Here is a 19,293-nt window from a genome sequence, read left to right as displayed (position 1 = left end):
TGTGAAGTATGGCATGGCAGTACTAACAGAACATAAAAACCATTTAGCTAAACTTATCTTACAGCTCCACATCTAATCTTTTAAGGGTGATGTCACTAGATACATTCACTCCCATACAGTAACGCTTAATGTCACTCCTTGAGTCACTAAGTCTGACCTTTCACAGCAGTTCTCAGTAAATTTTCATCAGCTTTCACGATGTTTAGAAAATAATATGCACACATATTACCAAGCACAAATAAATGTTTTATTTAACACTTAAGCAGAACATTTTTCACTATACATCTATATAACGCACAGTACTAAAAAAGTGCAAAATATTCATCATAAACAAGAGGAAAGTGAATACCACAATGGTTGCATCACTCAACTAGGTAATCTTGCTCTCGTTAACAAAAACACAGCTTTTTCTGAAAGTTTTTTGGACGTTAACAGCTGTTCAACATCTTCTTTCATCTAATTCTTTCTGAACTGCTTCAGGTTGCCTAGCACGTACGCAGCTGGTGTTAAGAAGGTCGTAAAAAACACCACAAGTCCAACAGCCATTTCCTGGAAGAGAAGATGAAATGCGCTGCTGAGTATGGCTTCCTGGACCACTGACTTGCCGCCTAACAAAAAGTACTTTAAAAAACATTTTGATCAACTAGACCGTTGTCCTAGAAACAGGAAATCTAAAATGCTGAAATCTAAAATGCTGAAAGTCGATTCATGGATCACCTGATTTTTTTTTCAACGGTTCTCCGGTTCCAACCTTCGCACTGTGGAATTTCGATGCGGCCCAGGATTTCCACCATTTTATCGAAAATGTTAAATCTTGGCAGTGCCGAGGACGTCCGAGGATGGTAAACCGTTCCTCCGCGAAACCATAGCCCTGCCCCCGAGCCAGGTGCCGGTAAAGGGTAACAACCAAGGAGGCCCAATCCCCGCGCGGCCCTCAGGGTCCCGGGCTTTCCGCCCCTGCGCCTGACGACAGCATCCTCACTGCGACCCTCTCCCAGGAACCTCCCCCAACGGCGGCCAAGCCACAGGAGCCTCCCACGCGAGGCCAGCAAGCCCTGTCCTCCCTTCTTCCCACCCGTCGGGGCGCCCTGCCTGGGCCACGCGCTTCCCGCCCGCCCTGTCCGCGCCGCCATGATGGCTGGGTCTCAACTCACGGCGGCAGAAAGGGGCCGCTGGCGCGCGGGCTCAGAGTGGGCGAAGCGGGGAGCCGGCTGCAGGCCAAGCAGGGCCACGTCGCGGTAGTGGCGGCGGACAGGACAGCGCCCACGCAGGAGAGGCATGTCGCGTCAGGTAAGACAAAGTCAGGCGAAGTCAGCACAAGCGAGCTGCTGCCAAGTAGCGCGAGTTCCAGTGAGCGTGAGGCAGCTGGTTTGCGCAGGCGCCCCAGCCACGAGGGGGCGCTCTGCCTTCGCCCCTACCCCGCCCCTTCCGCCCAGCACCCCCTGCTCTGCCCCACCTCTTCCGCTCACCACTCTTTGTGCTGCACTGCTTTTTCCAGTCAGCATTCTGTGCTCTGCCACACCTCTTCTGCTCAGCACCCCCTGTTCTACCCCACTTTTTCTGCCCAGCACCCCCTGCTCTGCCCCACCCCTTCTGCTCAGCACCACTTGCTCTGCACCGCCCCTTCCACCCTGCAACCCCTGCTCTGCTCTACTCTCTCCGTTCAGCACACCCTGCTCTGCCCTGCCTTTTCCACTCAGCGCCCCCTGCAACATCCCAGCCCTCATTCACCTCACTTTCCACCCACGTGTCCTATCCTCTCCTAAACTCACCTGCCACCCTCCCCTGGGCCCCAACCCCACCTCACACTAAGTATCTCTTTTCTGCTGGGTAAGCTGAGGGACTTGGCACCCCTACTCCTTCCCTTTGTCTTCCTCTCTACCTATACTTTATATACCTCTTAAAATGCCCTGGCATTGGCAGAGTTTATAGCACACTGTTCTCTAATGCAAATTAAATCTTCCATAAATTGTCTGTAGGTTAATTCTTAACACTGAAAACCAAGAACAAATTTCTGTAGTCTGCTGATGATATAAAAAATATTCATGGCAGGGTCAAATTAGTGTTTGGACCCGGTAGAAAAGGTGATGTAATTATCTGTCACTAAGGCTAATTTTCTTATTCTTTGGTAGAGACGGGTCTCACTGTGTCACCCAGGCTGATGTCAAACTCCTGGGCTCAAGCTATGCTCTTGTCTCAGCCTCCCAGAGTACTGGGATTACAGGCATGATGCACTGTGCCCAGACTCTCTTGAGGGAAAAGTAAATATACTGTGATTTTTAAATTTAGTACTGTAATAAAACTTTATCCACTACAATGATTCTGTGTCTTCACATTATTCCTTTTGGGGGCCTATTGCGCAAGTAACACTCTAGGGTTTCTTTGAATTGCTGTGTTTCTGCAGCTGGTATCTTCCTCTTCCTTAGATTTCTTTTCATTTTGCTGTAGTACATCCTTAAGCAGTTCTTTCAGGAAGGGTTTGTAGGTGATAAAGTTCCTCAGTCCTTGGAAATCAAAATATATATATTTCCATTTAAATGCTAATTTGAATGGTTGTAGAACTCTGGGCTCAAAATCATTGTCCTTCAGAGATTTTCAAAAGGCATTGTTCCTTTCTTTTCCAGCACCTAGTGAGCTGATAAGAAATAAAATGCCAATATAGTTGTCATTCCTTGGAGTGCCCTCTTTTTCCTTTTGGGAATCTTTTAAGCATTCCTTTTTGTCCTTGGAATTGTGAAGTTCCTCCAGGATACTGTTAGATATGGGTATTTTTCCATTCATATGGATTAGTAGTGGGTAAGACCTTTCTATCTGAAGTCATGGTTCTTTAACTCTTTGGGAGCACTATTCCTGTTTATTTGCTTCTCTCTGTTTTCTGTGTTCTCAACCTAAAATTCTTATTGATGGACATTGGCCCTTCTTGGCGGGTCACCTCTGTCTTTCAACCTTTTTCTCACTCATCAACGTTTTGTCCCTTGTTCTACATTTTGCAAGATTTCCTTGACTTTTTCTTCTAGCCCATGCTTTTTTATTTTAGAATTATAGTTTTAAAACATACTATTTTTTGCTTTTACAGTCACCTGTTAGTATTTTATAGATGCTATCACTTTAGATTTCTTTCACAATATTAATCTGAACTTTTAAAAAGTTATCTCTATTCCATGAACTATCTGTGTTTCTTCTAGGGTACATTTTTTTTTATTCATTTTGAACCTGCTAGTTTTATTCAAACATCTTATGATCCTTGGTTGTCCTTTCATGCCTATGAATATTAAGAAGCAGGTCAGTTACTTTTGTTCCTTTCTGTTACTTTCTCAATCTGTTCAGGCTGTTAGAATACAACAGACTGGATGACTTATAAAGGACAGAAATGTATTTCTTACAGTTCTGGATGCTAGAAATTCAAAATCAATGTGCTGGTAGATTTCATGTCCAGTGAGGGCCCACTTCCTTGTTCTGGTTGTGTCTTCATATGATGGAAGCAACAAGGTAGCTCTCTGGGGCCTCTTTTATAAGGGCACTAATCCTATTCATGAGGGCTGTGTTATGATCTAATTGTTTCCCAAAGGCCCCACCTCCTAACTCTGGGGCATGTCTCACCATATTGGCTGGCTTGATATTGAACTCCTGGCCTCAAGCAATCCACCTGCCTCGGCCTCCCAAAATGTTAGGATTATGGGAGTTAACCACCATGCCCAGCCCATGTTACATTTCCACTGGGCAACTGTGCTCTGGAATCTTACCCTAACCAATCAAGGACCTGCATGAACCATGGTTAGCCACCTCCCTAACCTCATCTCCTTGTTCTCAGTCTTCCCTTGGCTTATCCTGCCCAGTCACACCAGGTAAACTCTAATTTTGCCTTAGATATCCCCAGATAATAATTTGAGCACCTCTAGGTTACATGAGTCCTGTAAGAAATGATTTAGTGCAACATTGCTCTGTTTCCTGACCACAGTTGTTACACTACTTGACTCAAATATTGGACCAAAGAGAGGGCTGGGACCCAGTCTGTTGGTTGGGATGGATGTTGTAACTTGGGAGCCATGTTTTTTTTCTACCTAGCAAGAAAGCCCTTCCACAGTGAGTTAATAATGCAGCCAAGCTGCTCAAAGAACCAGACATAAGAGCCAGAGGGAACATCCCACCTGTGTTCAAAGCCCTGGTTCTCCCTATTCTGAAGTTAGGACACTTTCCTCTCCTTGAGTTCTGGGCCTCTCTTTATATGCTTTATGATAAATCCTGCTTTGGGCTTAAACTAGGTGGTGCTGGATTTCTATTGCTAACAACAAAAGAGCTTTAAGAAAGACAATATTAGTCAAGCCTTTTTTCTTCGAGTAATACCCCATTTTTAATTTTTACAAAGCAACAAAAATTCTGAAGTAAAGTGAGAAAAAGCTCAATAATAGGCAAGCTTGACTGGTTTAATCCTAATCTTGAGAAGTTTAGAATAGAGTACAGTTCAAGTGAGATTTAAGCATTTTAAGTCTTTCTCTGGGACAAAAGCCTTAAAACACTTTTGACAGTGGCAACTCCAAATTCAGCCACAACACAATTAAGCTCCCCGCCACCCACCCCCACCCCAGGAGACAGCTCTTTTAGATGCTCAAATTACCAATACAAACAGCATGCCTCAGTTTAATTTCTGCAAGTCACAAAAGACTAGCACTGTTAACTCAAATCTCTACAATTTTCAATAAATTGTATAGTGGGCTGGGATTCAATGTATTCTCAGTGACCCACAATGCAAGAACTTCCTTCTGCAGTTATATAAAAGGACTTAATTAGAGCTATAGCCTAGAGATCAGGTTTTCTGAGCTGTATGTACACAATGAATGAGAAAGACACCCTCGCCCACTTACCCTTTTTTAATGTGATTTTTATAAATGTTCATGCTCTAAATAAACTGGTGTTAAAGTTCTAGAAAATTATATAATGAATTAAGATTGCACTACCTCAGCCCCAAATATCTCGAATTCATTCCTCTCTAGAAAAACATGTTTAATTCTCATTCAAGAACCAAAGGCTTCAGAACAAAAGTCTCTGAAAAATAGGGGAGAAAAAAAGAGCCAAAGGCCTTTGAGGAACAAAGTGCCTCTCTTCGTATTTGCGTCTGTCTTTACAATTGCACAACCTCAATGATCGAGATACTCAGATAAATAAGCAACAAAAGCAGAAGAGTTGCAAAAGTGGGAAACACATTCAGGTTCTGCAACTGGCAACATCAGTAATACACTTGGATTGTAAGCACAACAGTAATAGAAGATGATATAGGAAGACATGCCCCTTGCTCCCCGTTGCCTTCCACCATGATTGTAAGTTTACTGAGGCCTCCCAAGCCATGCGGAACTATGAATCAATTAAATCTCTTTTCCTTATAAATTATCCAGTTTCAGGTAGTTCTTTATAGCAGTGTAAAAACAGACTAATATAGAAAATTGGTAACAGGAGTGGGGTACTGCTATAAAGATACCTAAAAATGTGGAAGTCACTTTGGAACTGGATAATAGGCAGAGGTTGGAAGAGTTTGGAGGGCTCAGAAAAAGACAGGAAGATGTGGGAAAGTTCAGAACGTCCTAGAGATTTGTTGAATGGTTTTTACCAAAATGCTGATAGTATGATATATGGACAATGAAGTCCAGGCTGAGTTAGTCTCAGATGGAGATGAGGAACTTATTGAGAACTAGAACAAAGGCTACTCTTGCTATGCCTTAGCAAAGAGACTGGTGGCGTTTTGCCCCTGCCCTAGAGATCTGTGGAACTTTGAACTTGAAAGAGATGATTTAGGGTATCTGGCAGAAGAAATTTCCAAGCAGCAAAGCATTCAAGATTTGACCTAGCTTTTTCTGAAAGCATACAGTCATATGCGTTCACAAATGGATGGTCTGAAATTGGAACTTATGCTTAAAACAGAAGCAGAGCATAAAAGTTTGGAAAATTTGCAGCCTAACCATGTGGTAGAAAAGAAAAACCCATTTTGTGGGGAGAAATTCAAGCCACTGGGGAGGCCGGGCGCGGTGGCTCAAGCCTGTAATCCCAGCACTTTGGGAGGCCGAGACGGGCAGATCACGAGGTCAGGAGATCGAGACCATCCTGGCTGACACCGTGAAACCCCGTTTCTACTTTAAAAATACAAAAAACTAGCCGGGCGAGGTGGCGGCGCCTGTAGTCCCAGCTACTCGGGAGGCTGAGGCAGGAGAATGGCGTGAACCCAGGAGGCGGAGCTTGCAGTGAGCCAAGATCACGCCACTGCACTCCAGCCTGGGCGGCAGAGCGAGACTCCGTCTCAAAAAAAAAAAAAAAAAAAAAAAAAAAGAAATTCAAGCCACTGGCAATAAAAATTTGCATAAGTAAAGAGAGGCCAAATGTTAATAGCCAAGACAATGAGGAAAATTTCTCCAGGGTATTTCAGAGATCCTCACAGCTGCCACCCCATCACAGGCCCAGAGGCCTAGGAGGGAAAAATGGCTTCATGGGCTGGGCCCAGGACCCTGTTTCTCTGTGCAGCCTCAAGACATGGTACCCTGCATCCTAGCCACTCTAGCTCCAGCCATGGCTAAAAAGGATCAAGGTAGAGTTTGGGTCATTGCTTCAGAGGGAACAAGCCCCAAGCCTTGGAAGCTTCCATGTGGTGTTGGTCCTGTGGGTGCACAGAAGACAAGAGTCAAGGTTTGGGAGTCTCCACCTAAATTTTAGAGGATGTATGAAAACTCTTGGATGTCCAGGCAGAAGTTTGCTGCAGGGGCAGAGCCCTCATGGAGAATCTCTACTATGGCAATACGGAGAGGGAAATGTGAGGTTGGAGCCCCCACACAGAGTCTCTACTAGGGCACTGCCTAGTGAGCTGTGAGAAGAGAGCCACCATTCACCGGAACCCAGAATGGTAGATCCACCAACAGCTTGAACCATGCACCTGGAAAAGCCACAGGCACTCAATGCCAGCCTGTGAAAGCAGTCACGGGGCCTGTATCCTGCAGAGCCACACAGGAACAGCTGCCCAAGGCCTTGGGAGCCCACCTCTTGCATCAGTGCATCCTGGATATGAGACATAGAGTTGAAGGTGATTATTTTCGAGCCTTAAGATTTAATGGCTGCCCTGTTGGGTTAACTGTGGCATGCCCTTGGCAGAGAGGAGAGGTTCATTTAGATGGTGGGGGAGGCCTTAGAATTGTATTTTTGGTTTACATTCACTGCAGCCTTGAACTCCTGGATCCAAGCAATCCTTTCACCTCAGCCTCCCAAGTAGGTGGGACCACAGGCATGCATCACCATGCCCAGTTAATTTTGTTTTTGGTAGAGACAGAGTCTCACAATTTTGCCCAGGCTGATGGTCTCAAACTTCTGGGCTCAAGCAATTCTCTTGCCTCAGCCTCCCAAAGTGCTAGGATTGCATGCATAAGCCACCACACCTGGCACCTTTTCATCTTTTTTTTTTTTTTTGAGATGGAGTTTCACTCTTGTTGCCCAGGCTGGAGTGCAGTGGTACGATCTCAGCTCACTGCAACCTCTGCCTCCCAGTTTCAAGTGATTTTCCTGTCTCAGCCTCCCGAGTAGCTGGGATTACAGGCATGCACCACCACGCCCGGCTAATTTTTGTATTTTTAGTAAAGATGGAGTTTCTCCATGTTGATCAGGCTGGTCTCGAACTCCTGACCTCAGGAACTCCCAGTCCACCCACCTCACCCTCCCAAAGTGCTAGAATTACAGGCCTGAGCCACCGCTCCTGGCCACCTTTTCATTTTTAAATTTCACATTCCTCCTCTTCTCCTGAATTACATCCAGATATTCTTCAATGGATTTCTGTTATACTGACATGACATGAAAAGATTGGCAGTTGGGGTCCAAAAGATTAAAGGTCAAATTCCAGCACTATCATTTACTAAGCACATAGCCTCAGGAAAATAACGCATATTTCTCTTAGAACGTGGATATGGAGGTTAAATCAGATAGTAGGTGTATCCATTATTAGATTCAGTGTAGCCTGAAGCTGCATCCTTATGTATTTTAACTTGGGCCTAAAGGTTTCTTGCAGGCCAGATGTGGTGGCTCACACCTGTAATCACAGCACTTTAGGAGGCCGAGATGGGCAGATTGCTTGAGCCCAGGAGATTGAGACCAGCCTGGGCAATATGGCAAAACCCCATCTCTACAAAAAATACAAAAATTAGCCAGGTGTGGTGGTGCACATCTGTAGTCCTAGCTACTCAAGAGGCTGAGTTGGGAGAATCATCTGAGGCTGGGGAGGTCAAGACTGCAGTGAGCTGTGATCATGCCACTGCACACCAGCCTGGGCAACAGAGTGAGTATCTCAAAAAAACCCTATCTCAAAAAAAAAAAAAAAAAGTTTCTCCTACATAGTGAACTGTAACCTGACTGGATGTATAAACAAATTGTAACCTACTTTTGTGCTAATCAGAGTTTTGGCCAATCATAGGTGGCCAACTCTTAAAACCATATTCAAATAAGGCAACTGCCAGGCTGTAACCAACCCAGATGTTTCTGTAGCTGTCATGAGCAGCACAAGGTCAAACATAACCAGGTCCATGCACTTTTGTGTCTTTCTACAAGGTCAAACTTTTTCTGATGCTTATTCAGTCATGAAAGCCATGAGTTAATAGAGTAACCAAACAGGCAATTCTTCTTATTACTTCCCGTTCACTCTAGTCAGAGCCATGGGGGCACAGGCTCAAGTCAATCCACAAGTCAGTCAATATTGCAAACATACATAGCGGTATGCTTAATGTGTAAATGTCATAGATTAAAATTTCCACATCAAAGTAAAATTTAACGTCAGGAGAAAAGAAAATAGTAAAAGGGGTTAACAAACCAGTCCAAGGAGAGTGACATGGACAAGCAGAATGTCCTGAGCTAATCCAGCCAGTCATTAACATCTTTCAAGGAAAAGTCTGTGATTTGGGCAGAGCCTTCAAAGGCAAAAGCCAGGTGCTGACCACGAGTAACAGAAAGACAGTATCTGTTAAAATGGCCATCAACACCTGATCAAGTCCTGCTAAAGTGTTTGAGTCATCTGGTGAGGGCTGATAGTAAAGGGTTACAATCTTATCTGGTTGGGGGTTGTCTGTGAACATCTGTACCTTGTTGGCATTTTGCCTTTTGAAATATATGATGGAGCCGGGCGCGGTGGCTCATGCCTGTAATCCCAGCCCTTTGGGAGGCCAAGGCGGGCAGATCACAAAGTCAGGAGACTGAGACCATCCTGGCTAACACAGTGAAACCCCATCTCTACTAAAAATACAAAACAGTAGTCGGGCGCGGTGGCGGGTGCCTGTAGTCCCAGCTACTCGGGAGGCTGAGGCAGGAGAATGGTGTGAACCCAAGAGGCAGAGCTTGCAGTGAGCTGAGATCATGCCACTGCACTCCAGCCTGGGCAACAGAACGAGACTCCGTCTCAAAAAAAAATAAATATATGATGGAGTCTTTTTCTAAGATGGCGTTACTTATGTCGAGGATGCGCTATATAGTACGTCACCTCCATTTTCTGTACATCACTTTCCTTTTCCTATCCATAAATATTATCAGACTGCATAGCAGCTCTACAGTCACTCTGAACCTCTTCTGGCTCAGGGGTCTGCCCAATTCACAAATCATTTTAACCAAGTAAACTCTATTAAATTTAATTTGTCTAAATTTTTTTTGTTTTTGGGTTTTTTTGTTTGTTTTGTTTTTTTTGAGACAGGGTCTCACTCTGTCACCCAGGCTGGAGTGCAATGGTGTGATCTCAGCTCACAGCAACCTCCACCTCCCAGGCTCAAATAATCCTCCTACCTCAGCCACCTGAGTAGCTAGGACTACAGGCACATGCCACGTCACCTAGCTAATTTATGTCTTTTTTCGTAGAGACAGAGTTTTGCCATGTTGCCCAGGCTGGTCTTGAACCCTTGGGCTCAAGAGAACCACCCACCTGGGCCTCCCAAAGTGCTGGGATAACCGCCATGAGCCACTGCACCCAGCTGTTCAAGTCTTTTGTCATTCCTGTTTGGTTGTCTTGTTCTTACTAAAACGTAAGCATTCTTTATATATGCTGGGTATAAGCTTTTTGGTTTTATATATTACGAATATCTTTTTCCATTTTATGGCTTGTCTTTTCCCTCTATTGTATATGTGTTAGTCTGTTTTCATGTTGCTATAAATACCTAAGTCTGGGTAATCTATTTTAAAAAGAGGTTTAATTGGCTCACAGTTCTGCAGGCTTTACTGGTGAGATCCTAGAAAGATTATAATCATGGTGGAAGGCAAAGGGAGAGCAAGTAGTGCCACATGGCAAGAGATGGACTGGTCGGTGGGGGGGTGGTGCACACCCTTTTAAACAACCGGATCACCGGCGAATTCAGAGAACTCATTCATCCCAAAATGTCACAGGATCCTTCACGTGCAGCTTCGCCAGCTGGAAACCTCTGTGGCCGGCAGCACCTCTGCTTGAGTTTTGTTCACACCTGCTGGGCTCATTCTGCCCACTCGGCCTGGCAGGCTGTGCTCGGCTTGCGCTACCAGTGTGGATCCCATGCTTGCCAAGGACGAGCCAGGTGCAGAGCAGTGAGGGGTATGTGAGTGAGCCAGCACGGGATCTGGCCACTGCACACAGCCAGGTACGCTGGCTGCTGTGGTGGGGTGGGCAGCTCCAGGCACTGGCACAGACGCCGGCTGTATGTGAGGCTGCAGCTGGACCAGACATACCCACAAGCAGCTTCCACTGTGGGCACCAGTGTCTGGACAAGGCAAACACAGTGGCACCCAAAAGCCTGGAAACACCAGGAACCACAGAGCACCAAAGAGAGTGCTATAGCATGTCACAGCCCTAGCCTGAGGTCTAGGCTCCCAGAAGGGCCGCAGCTCTTCTCTCCTTCTTGTCACCCACAGCACAGCAAGCAGAGGGGTGTGTTTTGGGCGGGGGCCATGTTTCAGCCCATTTGTATTAAAGCTCTTTCAATCCCATCACCCCACTCTAGCCTGCAGCTCCTGGGCTGGCCGAGCCCTGCCACTGCTTCCTATCACGTGAGGCAGTAGCCCAGCACCCGCGGAGGGCAGGAGGGCCACAGTGTTACAACTCTGGCTTGGGGAATCCCGAGTTCTGTGCCCCAGAAGGTTCGCCACTCTTCACTCCTACCGTCTGGGAGTATGTCACCACCCATAGCTTAGCGAGCCAGTCAGGAAAGTGTTACAGCTTCTTTCACTCCCGCCGTTTGAAGGTCCACGAGTTCTTGTCTCATGTCCAGGAAGAATAGGTTACATGGACAACTGGAGGGAGGGTAAACAAAGTGGAGAAGAGTTTTACTGGGCAACCAAACAGCTCTCAGAGGAGAGGAGACCCAAAGTGCGTACTCTCAATGAGTCTCTGAGTCAGGCTGGGCCTGGAGGGGTGGGGGAGTTATTGGCGCAGAATGAAGTGCATGCTGATTGGTCCATGGGCAGGAGGAAATGCATGCTGATTGGTCTGTGGGCAGGCCTGGAAAAAGCACCACTTGATTGGCTGAAAGCCATCAAAAAGTTCTCACTCCAGGTCACGGACTTCACTGGGAACTGGCAGCCTGGCTCCCAGGCTTTAGGCCATCTCTGGTTTGAAGATGGGGTTTCACCAGGGACCCACCCCTTCCTGCCTAGGAACCTGTCTGCCTCCCACCACCATCACAAGGGGATGGTGCTAAGCATTCATGAGGGATCTGCCTCCATGATCCAAACACCTCCCACCAGGTCCCACTTGCAACACTAGAGATTACATTTCAACATGAGATTTGGAGGGGACAAACATCCAAACCGTATCAGTACATTTTGATGCACTTAAGTTCATATTTTAAATAGTTGAATCTATGAATTCTGTCTTCATGATTAATATTTTCTGTGACTTGCTCATCTTTTCTTCCCCAAGGCAATGAATATTTTCCAATATTATTTTCTAAAAGCTTTATTAATTTTATTTGTTAATTTAATAATTATTAAGGCCGTGCGCAGTGGCTCACGCCTGTAATCCCAGCACTTTGGGAGGCCAAGGTGGGCAGATCACAAGGTCAGGAGTTCGAGACCAGCCTAGCCAACATGGTGAAACCCTGTCTCTACTAAAAATACATAAAATTAGTCAGGCATGGTGGCACGCACCTGTAATCCCAGCTACTTGGTAGGCTGAGACAGGAGAATCACTTGAACCCAGGAGGCGGAGGTTGAAGTGAGCCAAGATCGTGCCATTGCACTCCAGCCTGGGTGACAGACCATGACTCTGTCTTGAGGAAAAAAAAAAATGAAAATTGGCCGGGCGCGGTGGCTCAAGCCTATAATCCCAGCACTTTGGGAGGCCGAGACGGGCGGATCACAAGGTCAGGAGATCGAGACCAGCCTGGCTAATACGGTGAAACCCCGTCTCTACTAAAAAAAAATACAAAAAACTAGCCGGGTGAGGTGGCGGGCGCCTGTAGTCCCAGCTACTCGGGAGGCTGAGGCAGGAGAATGGCGTAGACCCGGGAGGCGGAGCTTGCAGTGAGCTGAGATGCGGCCACTGCACTCCAGCCTGGGCGACAGAGCGAGACTCCGTCTCAAAAAAAAAAAAAAAAAAAAAGAAAATTGAATAATTATTGAATACTTCTTAATTAAGCATCTACAAGGTACTTATCACTGTTCTGGGGTTTTCAATCCTCTTCACCTTTTAGACTTCAGGAAATTCAGAAAAGTGTATGAAAACAGGATTGTTACACGCAGAGAAATAGGGGGAGATAAAATTGATCTTTTCTCGTTAATTTCAAAACCCCAGCTTCCATCCTGTATTTCCAGGAAGAAGAGTCTGGGAATGGGCTTCAGCGGATGGTTATGTATGGCAGAAAAGGGGGCACAAAGGAAGGAAAAGACTGGAGTGGCAGAACATGGAATATACCATGAGATGTTCATTACTCTGATTTTCAGCATATATGACCAGGTAGATGGGATGCCATTCACTGATGGAGGGAGCGGAGAAAGGAACAAAACAAATATTCAGGACTTTTGGTTGCAAGCCACAGAAGTTCACTGTTTTTACCCATTTCCAACTAACTTAAGATAAAAAGAGGTGTTAGGGCAACTCAATGGCTCCTAAAAATGAAAAGACCAGTGGTGGGTTGGTTTCAGGCCCAGGTAGGCCCAGGTATTCAAATAATGTCATGGCTTTACTTTCTCTCACCTTCTGTTTCTTTGTTTATGGTCTTCCTTCTTTCCTACTGCACATGGCTTTCCCCTCATTGGCAAACAAAGCCAATTCACATGTCCTTTTGAGTCATAATCCCAGAGAAATAGAGTAAGAAGAAACATCTCTGAGAGTGTGGCAAAAATTTCCAGAAAAGGTTCTGGTTGACTTATTTGTGTCATATCCAGATCTATCTGATTCTAGAACCCATGTTAACCACCACGTAGTACCATCTTAACACTAGCCTTTAAAAAAATGTTTTTCACTCTGTCTTCTTATTTAGATTCTAAGCTCCTCAAGTACAAAGATCCATTTATTGTTTACCCCTACCATGTAGTACCGTGCTTGGCACATGGTACTAGAATCTTTAAATGTGTGTCCGACTGAACTAAAATAAACATCTAAATTCTGATGAGTGTGTAAACTGAGCTAATTCAGGATGTCAAAAGTGCAGCTAAATGGTATAATAAGGAAAAAGTGAATGAATTGCAGGGTAGGAAAAAATCATGGATCACTTACAAATGGTTTCTAGATCCAAACAGTCTACTAGAAGTCTCCAGCTGTGCAGACAGACAAAAGGACAAGGTGAAACCAGAGACCTTACTTGGCTTTTCAAAAAGTTTTAGATTTCCACATCAAAGGCTGTTAGAAAAAGTGTTATCCTGAAATTACTTACAATTCTATTATTGTTATCATTTTCATTTTGTTTTTTAAACTTTGGGAAATAGAAACAAAGTCAAGTAATAAAGGTTAGTAATAAGTGTAAACGGTGGGGACTGATCTAACATTTTCATAAATTATAAGGAAGCAGTGTTTACAGACCACTTTTTAGTTTGCTAATCATAGCTCTTTCAGTTAATGCAATACAGTCATCCCCCATATACTATATACATGGGATTGGTTCCAGGACCCACCGCATATACCCCAATCCAAGCATACTCAAGTTTGCCTGTCCACCCTGTGGAACCTGAGTATAAGAAAAGTCGGCCCTCTCAATAGGGTGTTTAGAATCCCGTGTACCAGGTTGCATTGAGCGACCCGCACAGTTCAAACCCGTGTTGTTCAAGTGTCAACTGTATTTAGCAAATTAAGACAAAGGTAAAATGATGGAAAATAATAGTAAATGGCTTGAATTTAGATAAGGTTCACTTACGCCTTTGGGGAAGTATAAAAGTGTGGAACAAGAGGTGGACACTCAGAGGTAGTCATAGGCTCCAATTAGATGGACCTATTTCCTTTGTATTTTCTCACTTTTCCATGCATTTCTTGTCTATCTCCCTGAGGCTGTATATTCAACTGAAGTGACCCTTACCGGCTAGAGGGGAATTTCAGGCAAGGGACTGCTACAATCTCTGCTAGTCTCCAGACCTTCAAGGATTGGGTAAGAGGGTGAAAGGGGTGAGATGGGTAAACAAAATGAAGTAATACAAATTGGAAAGAGCTATCCTTTTCAAGGAAGTAAGGTGATGAAGAATGAGGGTGAAGAAAATACAAATCTGAAGCAAGCCCAGAGGAAAACAACAATGATAGTCAGTCTCCCACTGAATATGAAAAGCATAAAATTAATGGAGGATCAAGAGATGGCTAAAAACACATCACAAAATTCCAAATTGCTCTTATCCTTCGAAGCGTAAAGGCGGTTTCAGAACAAAACAAAACAAAAAACTGTGTGACACAAAACTTGTTTCTTAAACAATGGGTAGAGATTGAAAATGCAAATACAAAACTTTCAAATAAATTACCAGAGTTGCTAAGGTCTATCAGAGGAAACGGTGTAACGGTTCCTGGTCACCGGGTTCAGAATGCCTGAGTTCTGATCTTGGCTTGCCTACTTGTTAGTATTTCTGAGCCTGTCTCCTTGACTGTAAAACAGTGATAAAAACACCTATCCTGACTACCACAAAGGGTGAGTTTGGCGTTCAAACGAAAACCATGTATCTCTTTTGAAAACGACATTGCCCCATAAATATAGCGTTCCTGTTACTGCATTGCTGAAATTATTGCAAACTCCCAAACAAGGGGCATCTAGGGAAGAGCAACTTGGCTCTCTCACATAGCGACTGTGTGTTTTCATCAATTTTGTCCTTTGTTTACAGGGGTATCTTGTTAAGGAAAATTTTTCAGTCTCTTAAAGATTTTTTAACCTACTACACAAGTAGCAAGGTGGTGCCTGTAAAAGTACCATGCAGACAAGCGCTTACGATAGACAAGTGCTCACTGCCAAGAAGCAGCCACCGGAATGCCAGGACTGTCAGCAAGGACTTTCCGCGCAAGAGCAGTTCTCTTCGAGAAAGACGCACACATTGCATGCGACCACCCGAGGGATGCCGGCCGCCGAACCGAAACATGAACTGGTGGAAATGGCCATCCGGTGACGTAGTAGTGACACAGTCCTTATAATTCTATTCTGATACATTTAATAATGTGTCGCAATTCGCTGGACTAAGCAGGATGTTGCCACAAGCTGCAAACTCCCACCGACCCGACACCCCGCTCCCAACCGACTACCAAGAATAATGCGCGCGCACTCGGCTCCCACGGCTCCAGCGAACGCACCGCCCCCCACGCGGCCCGACGCGCGCGGCGACGTCGGGTCACGTGACCCTGAGCGCGCCGACGGCAGGGGAGGGCGGGGGCTCAGGCTGACTCCGCAGCGCCGCGCAGGCGCCCCAGGGCCGCGCCGAGCCGAGCCCCTCCTGCTCCCTCTAGGAGTCAAAATGGCGGCGAGGGGAACCTGGAGCAGTCCCGGAGCCTGAGCCACTGACAGGAGAGGAGAGGGCGGCGGCGGCGGTGGGAGGAGGATGGCTGGGGGTGCTGGCGCCGGTGCGGACGGCGGTGCCGGTGGCGGCGGCGGCGGGGGCGACGGTAGCGGTCCCAGCGGCAGCAGCAGCAGCGGCGGGAGGAGCCTCCGGGGTGAGTGTCCCTCGGTGTCTCTGAGGCTGTGGAGCCGAGGCTGTGTCCGGAGTGGCGAGGGGCGTCCGGGCGAGGAAGGGGCTGTTCCTAGGCGTGGGGGTGCGGGGGCTGGGGCCGAGCCGCCGCGGGAGGCGCTGGGGCGCCAGGCGGGGAGGGGCGAGTCGTTCGTCTGGGGCTGAGGCGCCGCGGCGCCGGACTGGCCGGTCTCTGTGCGCTCCGAGGGGCGGGCTGGAGCGCGCCGCCGTCCCGGGGGCAGGGGCGCGAGGTGTGGCGCTTGGGGCGGGGAGAGCGACCCGAGGGAGCCGCGACGGTCGCCTGGCCCGCTCTGGGCTCCGGGCGCCGAGGGGCGGGACCCGCAGCTCCCAGGACGCGGAGAAACCGCTCCCGAGACGGGGGCGCGTGTTTACCCGGGTGCGGGGTTGCGACCGCCAGGGGTGGGCGTGAGAGTGGCCGGCGGGGACTGGGAAGGGAGCAGGCCTGTGGACTGCTACTCCCAGGGGAAGTTAGATTGTCCGGGTAAGTTACTGTTGCGGAATAAACCTGGGATTGAGCTTTGACAGGTTGGGAGGGAGACAATACCGAGTGTTTGATGATGAAGAAGAGGCTGCTTGTTGGACTACTTGAATGGCAAAAAGTGTGCATATTTCATTACCTTATTTGCACAGTGTTTGCTAGCTTTACCCCGAGGGTGAGAACTTTCTCACCGTTTTTGGAGAAACTCTGAGGAGTGTTGTTTCTCCTTTGAACTACAATAGCACGTCTTCACGTACCAGCACAGATAATAAGTACTCTGGAGTAGGCCTAATTTACAGAAGTAGTCTTGGTTATCTTTATCAGAGCACTGTTTCCTCTGCGAAAACATCTTACTGTAACGAGAAAGTAGACATTTTTACAGAATTACTTAGCTTTTTCAACTAACAACCTTTTTTGGGGGGAGGGGGGAGACGAGAACAGTGGTGCTATCTCGGCTCACTGCAACCTCCGCCTCCCAGATTCAAGCGATTCTCCTGTCTCAGCCTCCCAAGTAGCTGGGATTACGGGCGCCCGCCACCACTCCCGGCTAGTTTTTGTATTTTTAGTAGAGACGTGGTTTCACTATGTTGGCCGGACTGGTCTCGAGCTCCTGACCTCTGGTGATCCGCCCGCCTCGTCCTCCCAAAGTACTAGGATTACAGGTGTGAGCCACTGCTCCCGGCCTGGTCAGCTAACAATCTTTTGTCCCGGAACAGCGTCTGTTTCCTTTAGATTGCTGAAATGAATTGCTTTCTTCCTGAAATGTGGAAGAAAGACTTGAAATTGCTTTGTAAGTATCATACGTTGTTAACAGGAACTGTTATTAGACTTGTCATGGAATTTTGGAGTCAGAAAAACTTTTAGAGATCTAAAGGTGTGAATATTGTTTTAGAGCCGGAAAACCAGACCCAGAGAGGCGAGTGACTTGTGGATCCTACAGCTGCCGATGGATTAGACCAAAACTAAGATGTGGGCTTCTGCACCCCATTTAGAGAGCTCGTTTTTACTACACTCCTGAGCTGCTTACTCTTCATTGATTGCATTCTTCACCATTCACTACCCACCCCTGTCCATAGGTTTTGGTGTAATAAAGTTGAAAGCGAAAATAAGAGCTTCTGTCTCATTCTGACAGCTACTTCAAGTAACTGATGAAAAAAGATTTTTTTTCCCGTAACCTGAACTTAATAAAAACGGAGTGATATTTTATTTGGAGTTTTCTTAGGCTCGTGACTACATTTTCACCCAGTTTTAGCATGGCTCATTCTTGCATGAATTCAGTAAAACTCATAGGTCAATATTCTGTCCCACAAAACCTGATTACTATGTTTTGTGTCCCAACACCAGCATTTAAACAAGGTTTTTGTATCAGACTCTAATTTTAGGATTTAAGACAGCTGTGTTGATTTCTAGATTACACTACCTAGTTTCCATGTATCATCTTGTTGAGTCACAACATTTTTATTTATTGTGTCACAGGTAAACCTTTGGAAGTGCAGTAATGCCAAAGTTATTCTGATTTCAGGTTCTAGTCACTGAAGCTCACACATCCAAAATTACATACGTGACTGTTGAAGGTCTGCTTTTTGTTTTGCATTAGATGAATGATGTGGAAGAAGGGAAAGAAACATAATATTAGGTTGGTGCAAAAGTAACTGCAGTTTTTGCCATTGATATATAGATTTTTCCCTCATGTTCTTGTTGGAAAGATTAGGTGTACCAACATGAGTCTCGAAGACAATCTAGTGAGTTCTGCTAATGCAAAGAATGCTGTTGGTATACAGGATAGAGAGAGATGAGTGAGACCCCAGGAATCCAAAGAACGTGGGACAGTTGGGACTTGAGCTGGCCTATGAAAATTTAGATTTACCGAGAGATTGTAGCAATTACTTTGTGAGGAAAAAGCGAGAGTGTAAAGTGAAGATTAGCTTAGGGGGAGGGAAATAGAGGAAGACCAGGATGAGCTGACAACTGAATTTCCTGAGGAGAATGTTTTCCTTAGGAAACTTCAGGCAGTTGGAAAGCTATTTGTCTGTAGAAGAGTTTGAGTGCTGAATTGAGATTTCTACTTTTATCCTGTTGTGCAAGGTATAGAGAGCCTTTGGAAGTTTGGAAGCCAGGGATTAATGTAGTAAACCAGGAAGGTAAATCTGTTAATGATCTACAGGTTAAGTTAGAGTGAGGAGAGAATGGAATGAACCAAGGAAGACAGTAGCTGCTATAGTAACCCGAGTATGAAGATATCTTAGACCCGGATAAAGTCAGTAGGAGGGATATGGATAGCAGAAACCTGTATGCTTAGTTGTGGTAAAATACACATAAAATTTACCATCTTAACCATTTTTAAGTGTATAGTTCTGTGGCATAAGTACATTTACATTGTTGTGTAGCCATCACCACCATCCATCTGTAGAATTCTTTCATTTGGAGTTTTCTTAGGCTCATGACTACATGTTTCTAAACTGAAACTCTCCATTTTCCCTTACTCCCAGACCCTGGCAACCACAATTCTACTGTCTCTTTTATTTTGACAACTGTAAGTACCACATATAAGTGAAATTATACAGCATTTGTCCTTCTATATCTGGCTTATTTCACTTAGTATAATGTCATCAAGGTCCATCCATATTGTAGCATGTGTCATAATTTGCTTTCTTTTTAAGGCTGAATAATACTCCATTTTTACATTTTGTTTGTTCATCGATGGG

At 45.8% G+C, this 19,293-nt stretch overlaps 2 protein-coding genes across 7 annotated transcripts in view; one reads left to right on the top strand and one right to left on the bottom strand.

Annotated features, from left to right (window-relative positions):
• Nucleotides 1–229: 229 nt before the first annotated feature.
• Nucleotides 230–1,533, bottom strand: COX8C (cytochrome c oxidase subunit 8C). Of its 3 annotated transcripts, XM_065549273.2 has the most exons (3): nucleotides 1,155–1,533; nucleotides 718–871; nucleotides 230–549 (listed from the first exon to the last, which is right to left on the bottom strand). In XM_065549273.2, the coding sequence occupies exons 1-3, from the start codon at nucleotides 1,278–1,280 to the stop codon at nucleotides 440–442; spliced, it is 390 nt and encodes a 129-aa protein (XP_065405345.1). In that variant the 5' UTR covers nucleotides 1,281–1,533; the 3' UTR covers nucleotides 230–439. The 3 variants fall into 3 exon arrangements, with proteins under 3 accessions (XP_065405345.1, XP_005562124.1, XP_015309633.2); XM_005562067.5 differs by lacking the exon at nucleotides 718–871; XM_015454147.4 differs by having other exon boundaries at nucleotides 718–1,349.
• A 14,308-nt stretch (nucleotides 1,534–15,841) lies between these two features.
• Nucleotides 15,842–19,293, top strand: part of BTBD7 (BTB domain containing 7) — a 106,666-nt gene continuing 103,214 nt past the window's right edge. For all 4 annotated transcript variants that reach the window (XM_005562066.4, XM_073998137.1, XM_073998136.1 and 1 more), the window contains exon 1: nucleotides 15,842–16,075. The gene's annotated coding sequence lies outside the window, so the exon portion shown is untranslated. The remainder of the gene's footprint in view (nucleotides 16,076–19,293) is intronic.

Source organism: Macaca fascicularis, chromosome 7, assembly GCF_037993035.2.
Source record: "Macaca fascicularis isolate 582-1 chromosome 7, T2T-MFA8v1.1".
Lineage (NCBI taxonomy): Eukaryota > Metazoa > Chordata > Mammalia > Primates > Cercopithecidae > Macaca > Macaca fascicularis.
The sequence above is the reverse complement of the archived record's forward strand: the minus strand, read 5'-3'. Positions and strand labels throughout refer to the sequence as shown.

Bases quoted from the DNA above. Each gene is read 5' to 3' on its own strand.
- COX8C (XM_015454147.4), bottom strand. From the start codon at position 1,133: ATGGCGGCGCGGACAGGGCGGGCGGGAAGCGCGTGGCCCAGGCAGGGC. The intron at 550-717 runs GTGATCCATGAA...CTTCTCTTCCAG, and splicing joins ACCGTTGAAAAAAAAATCAG to GAAATGGCTGTTGGACTTGT.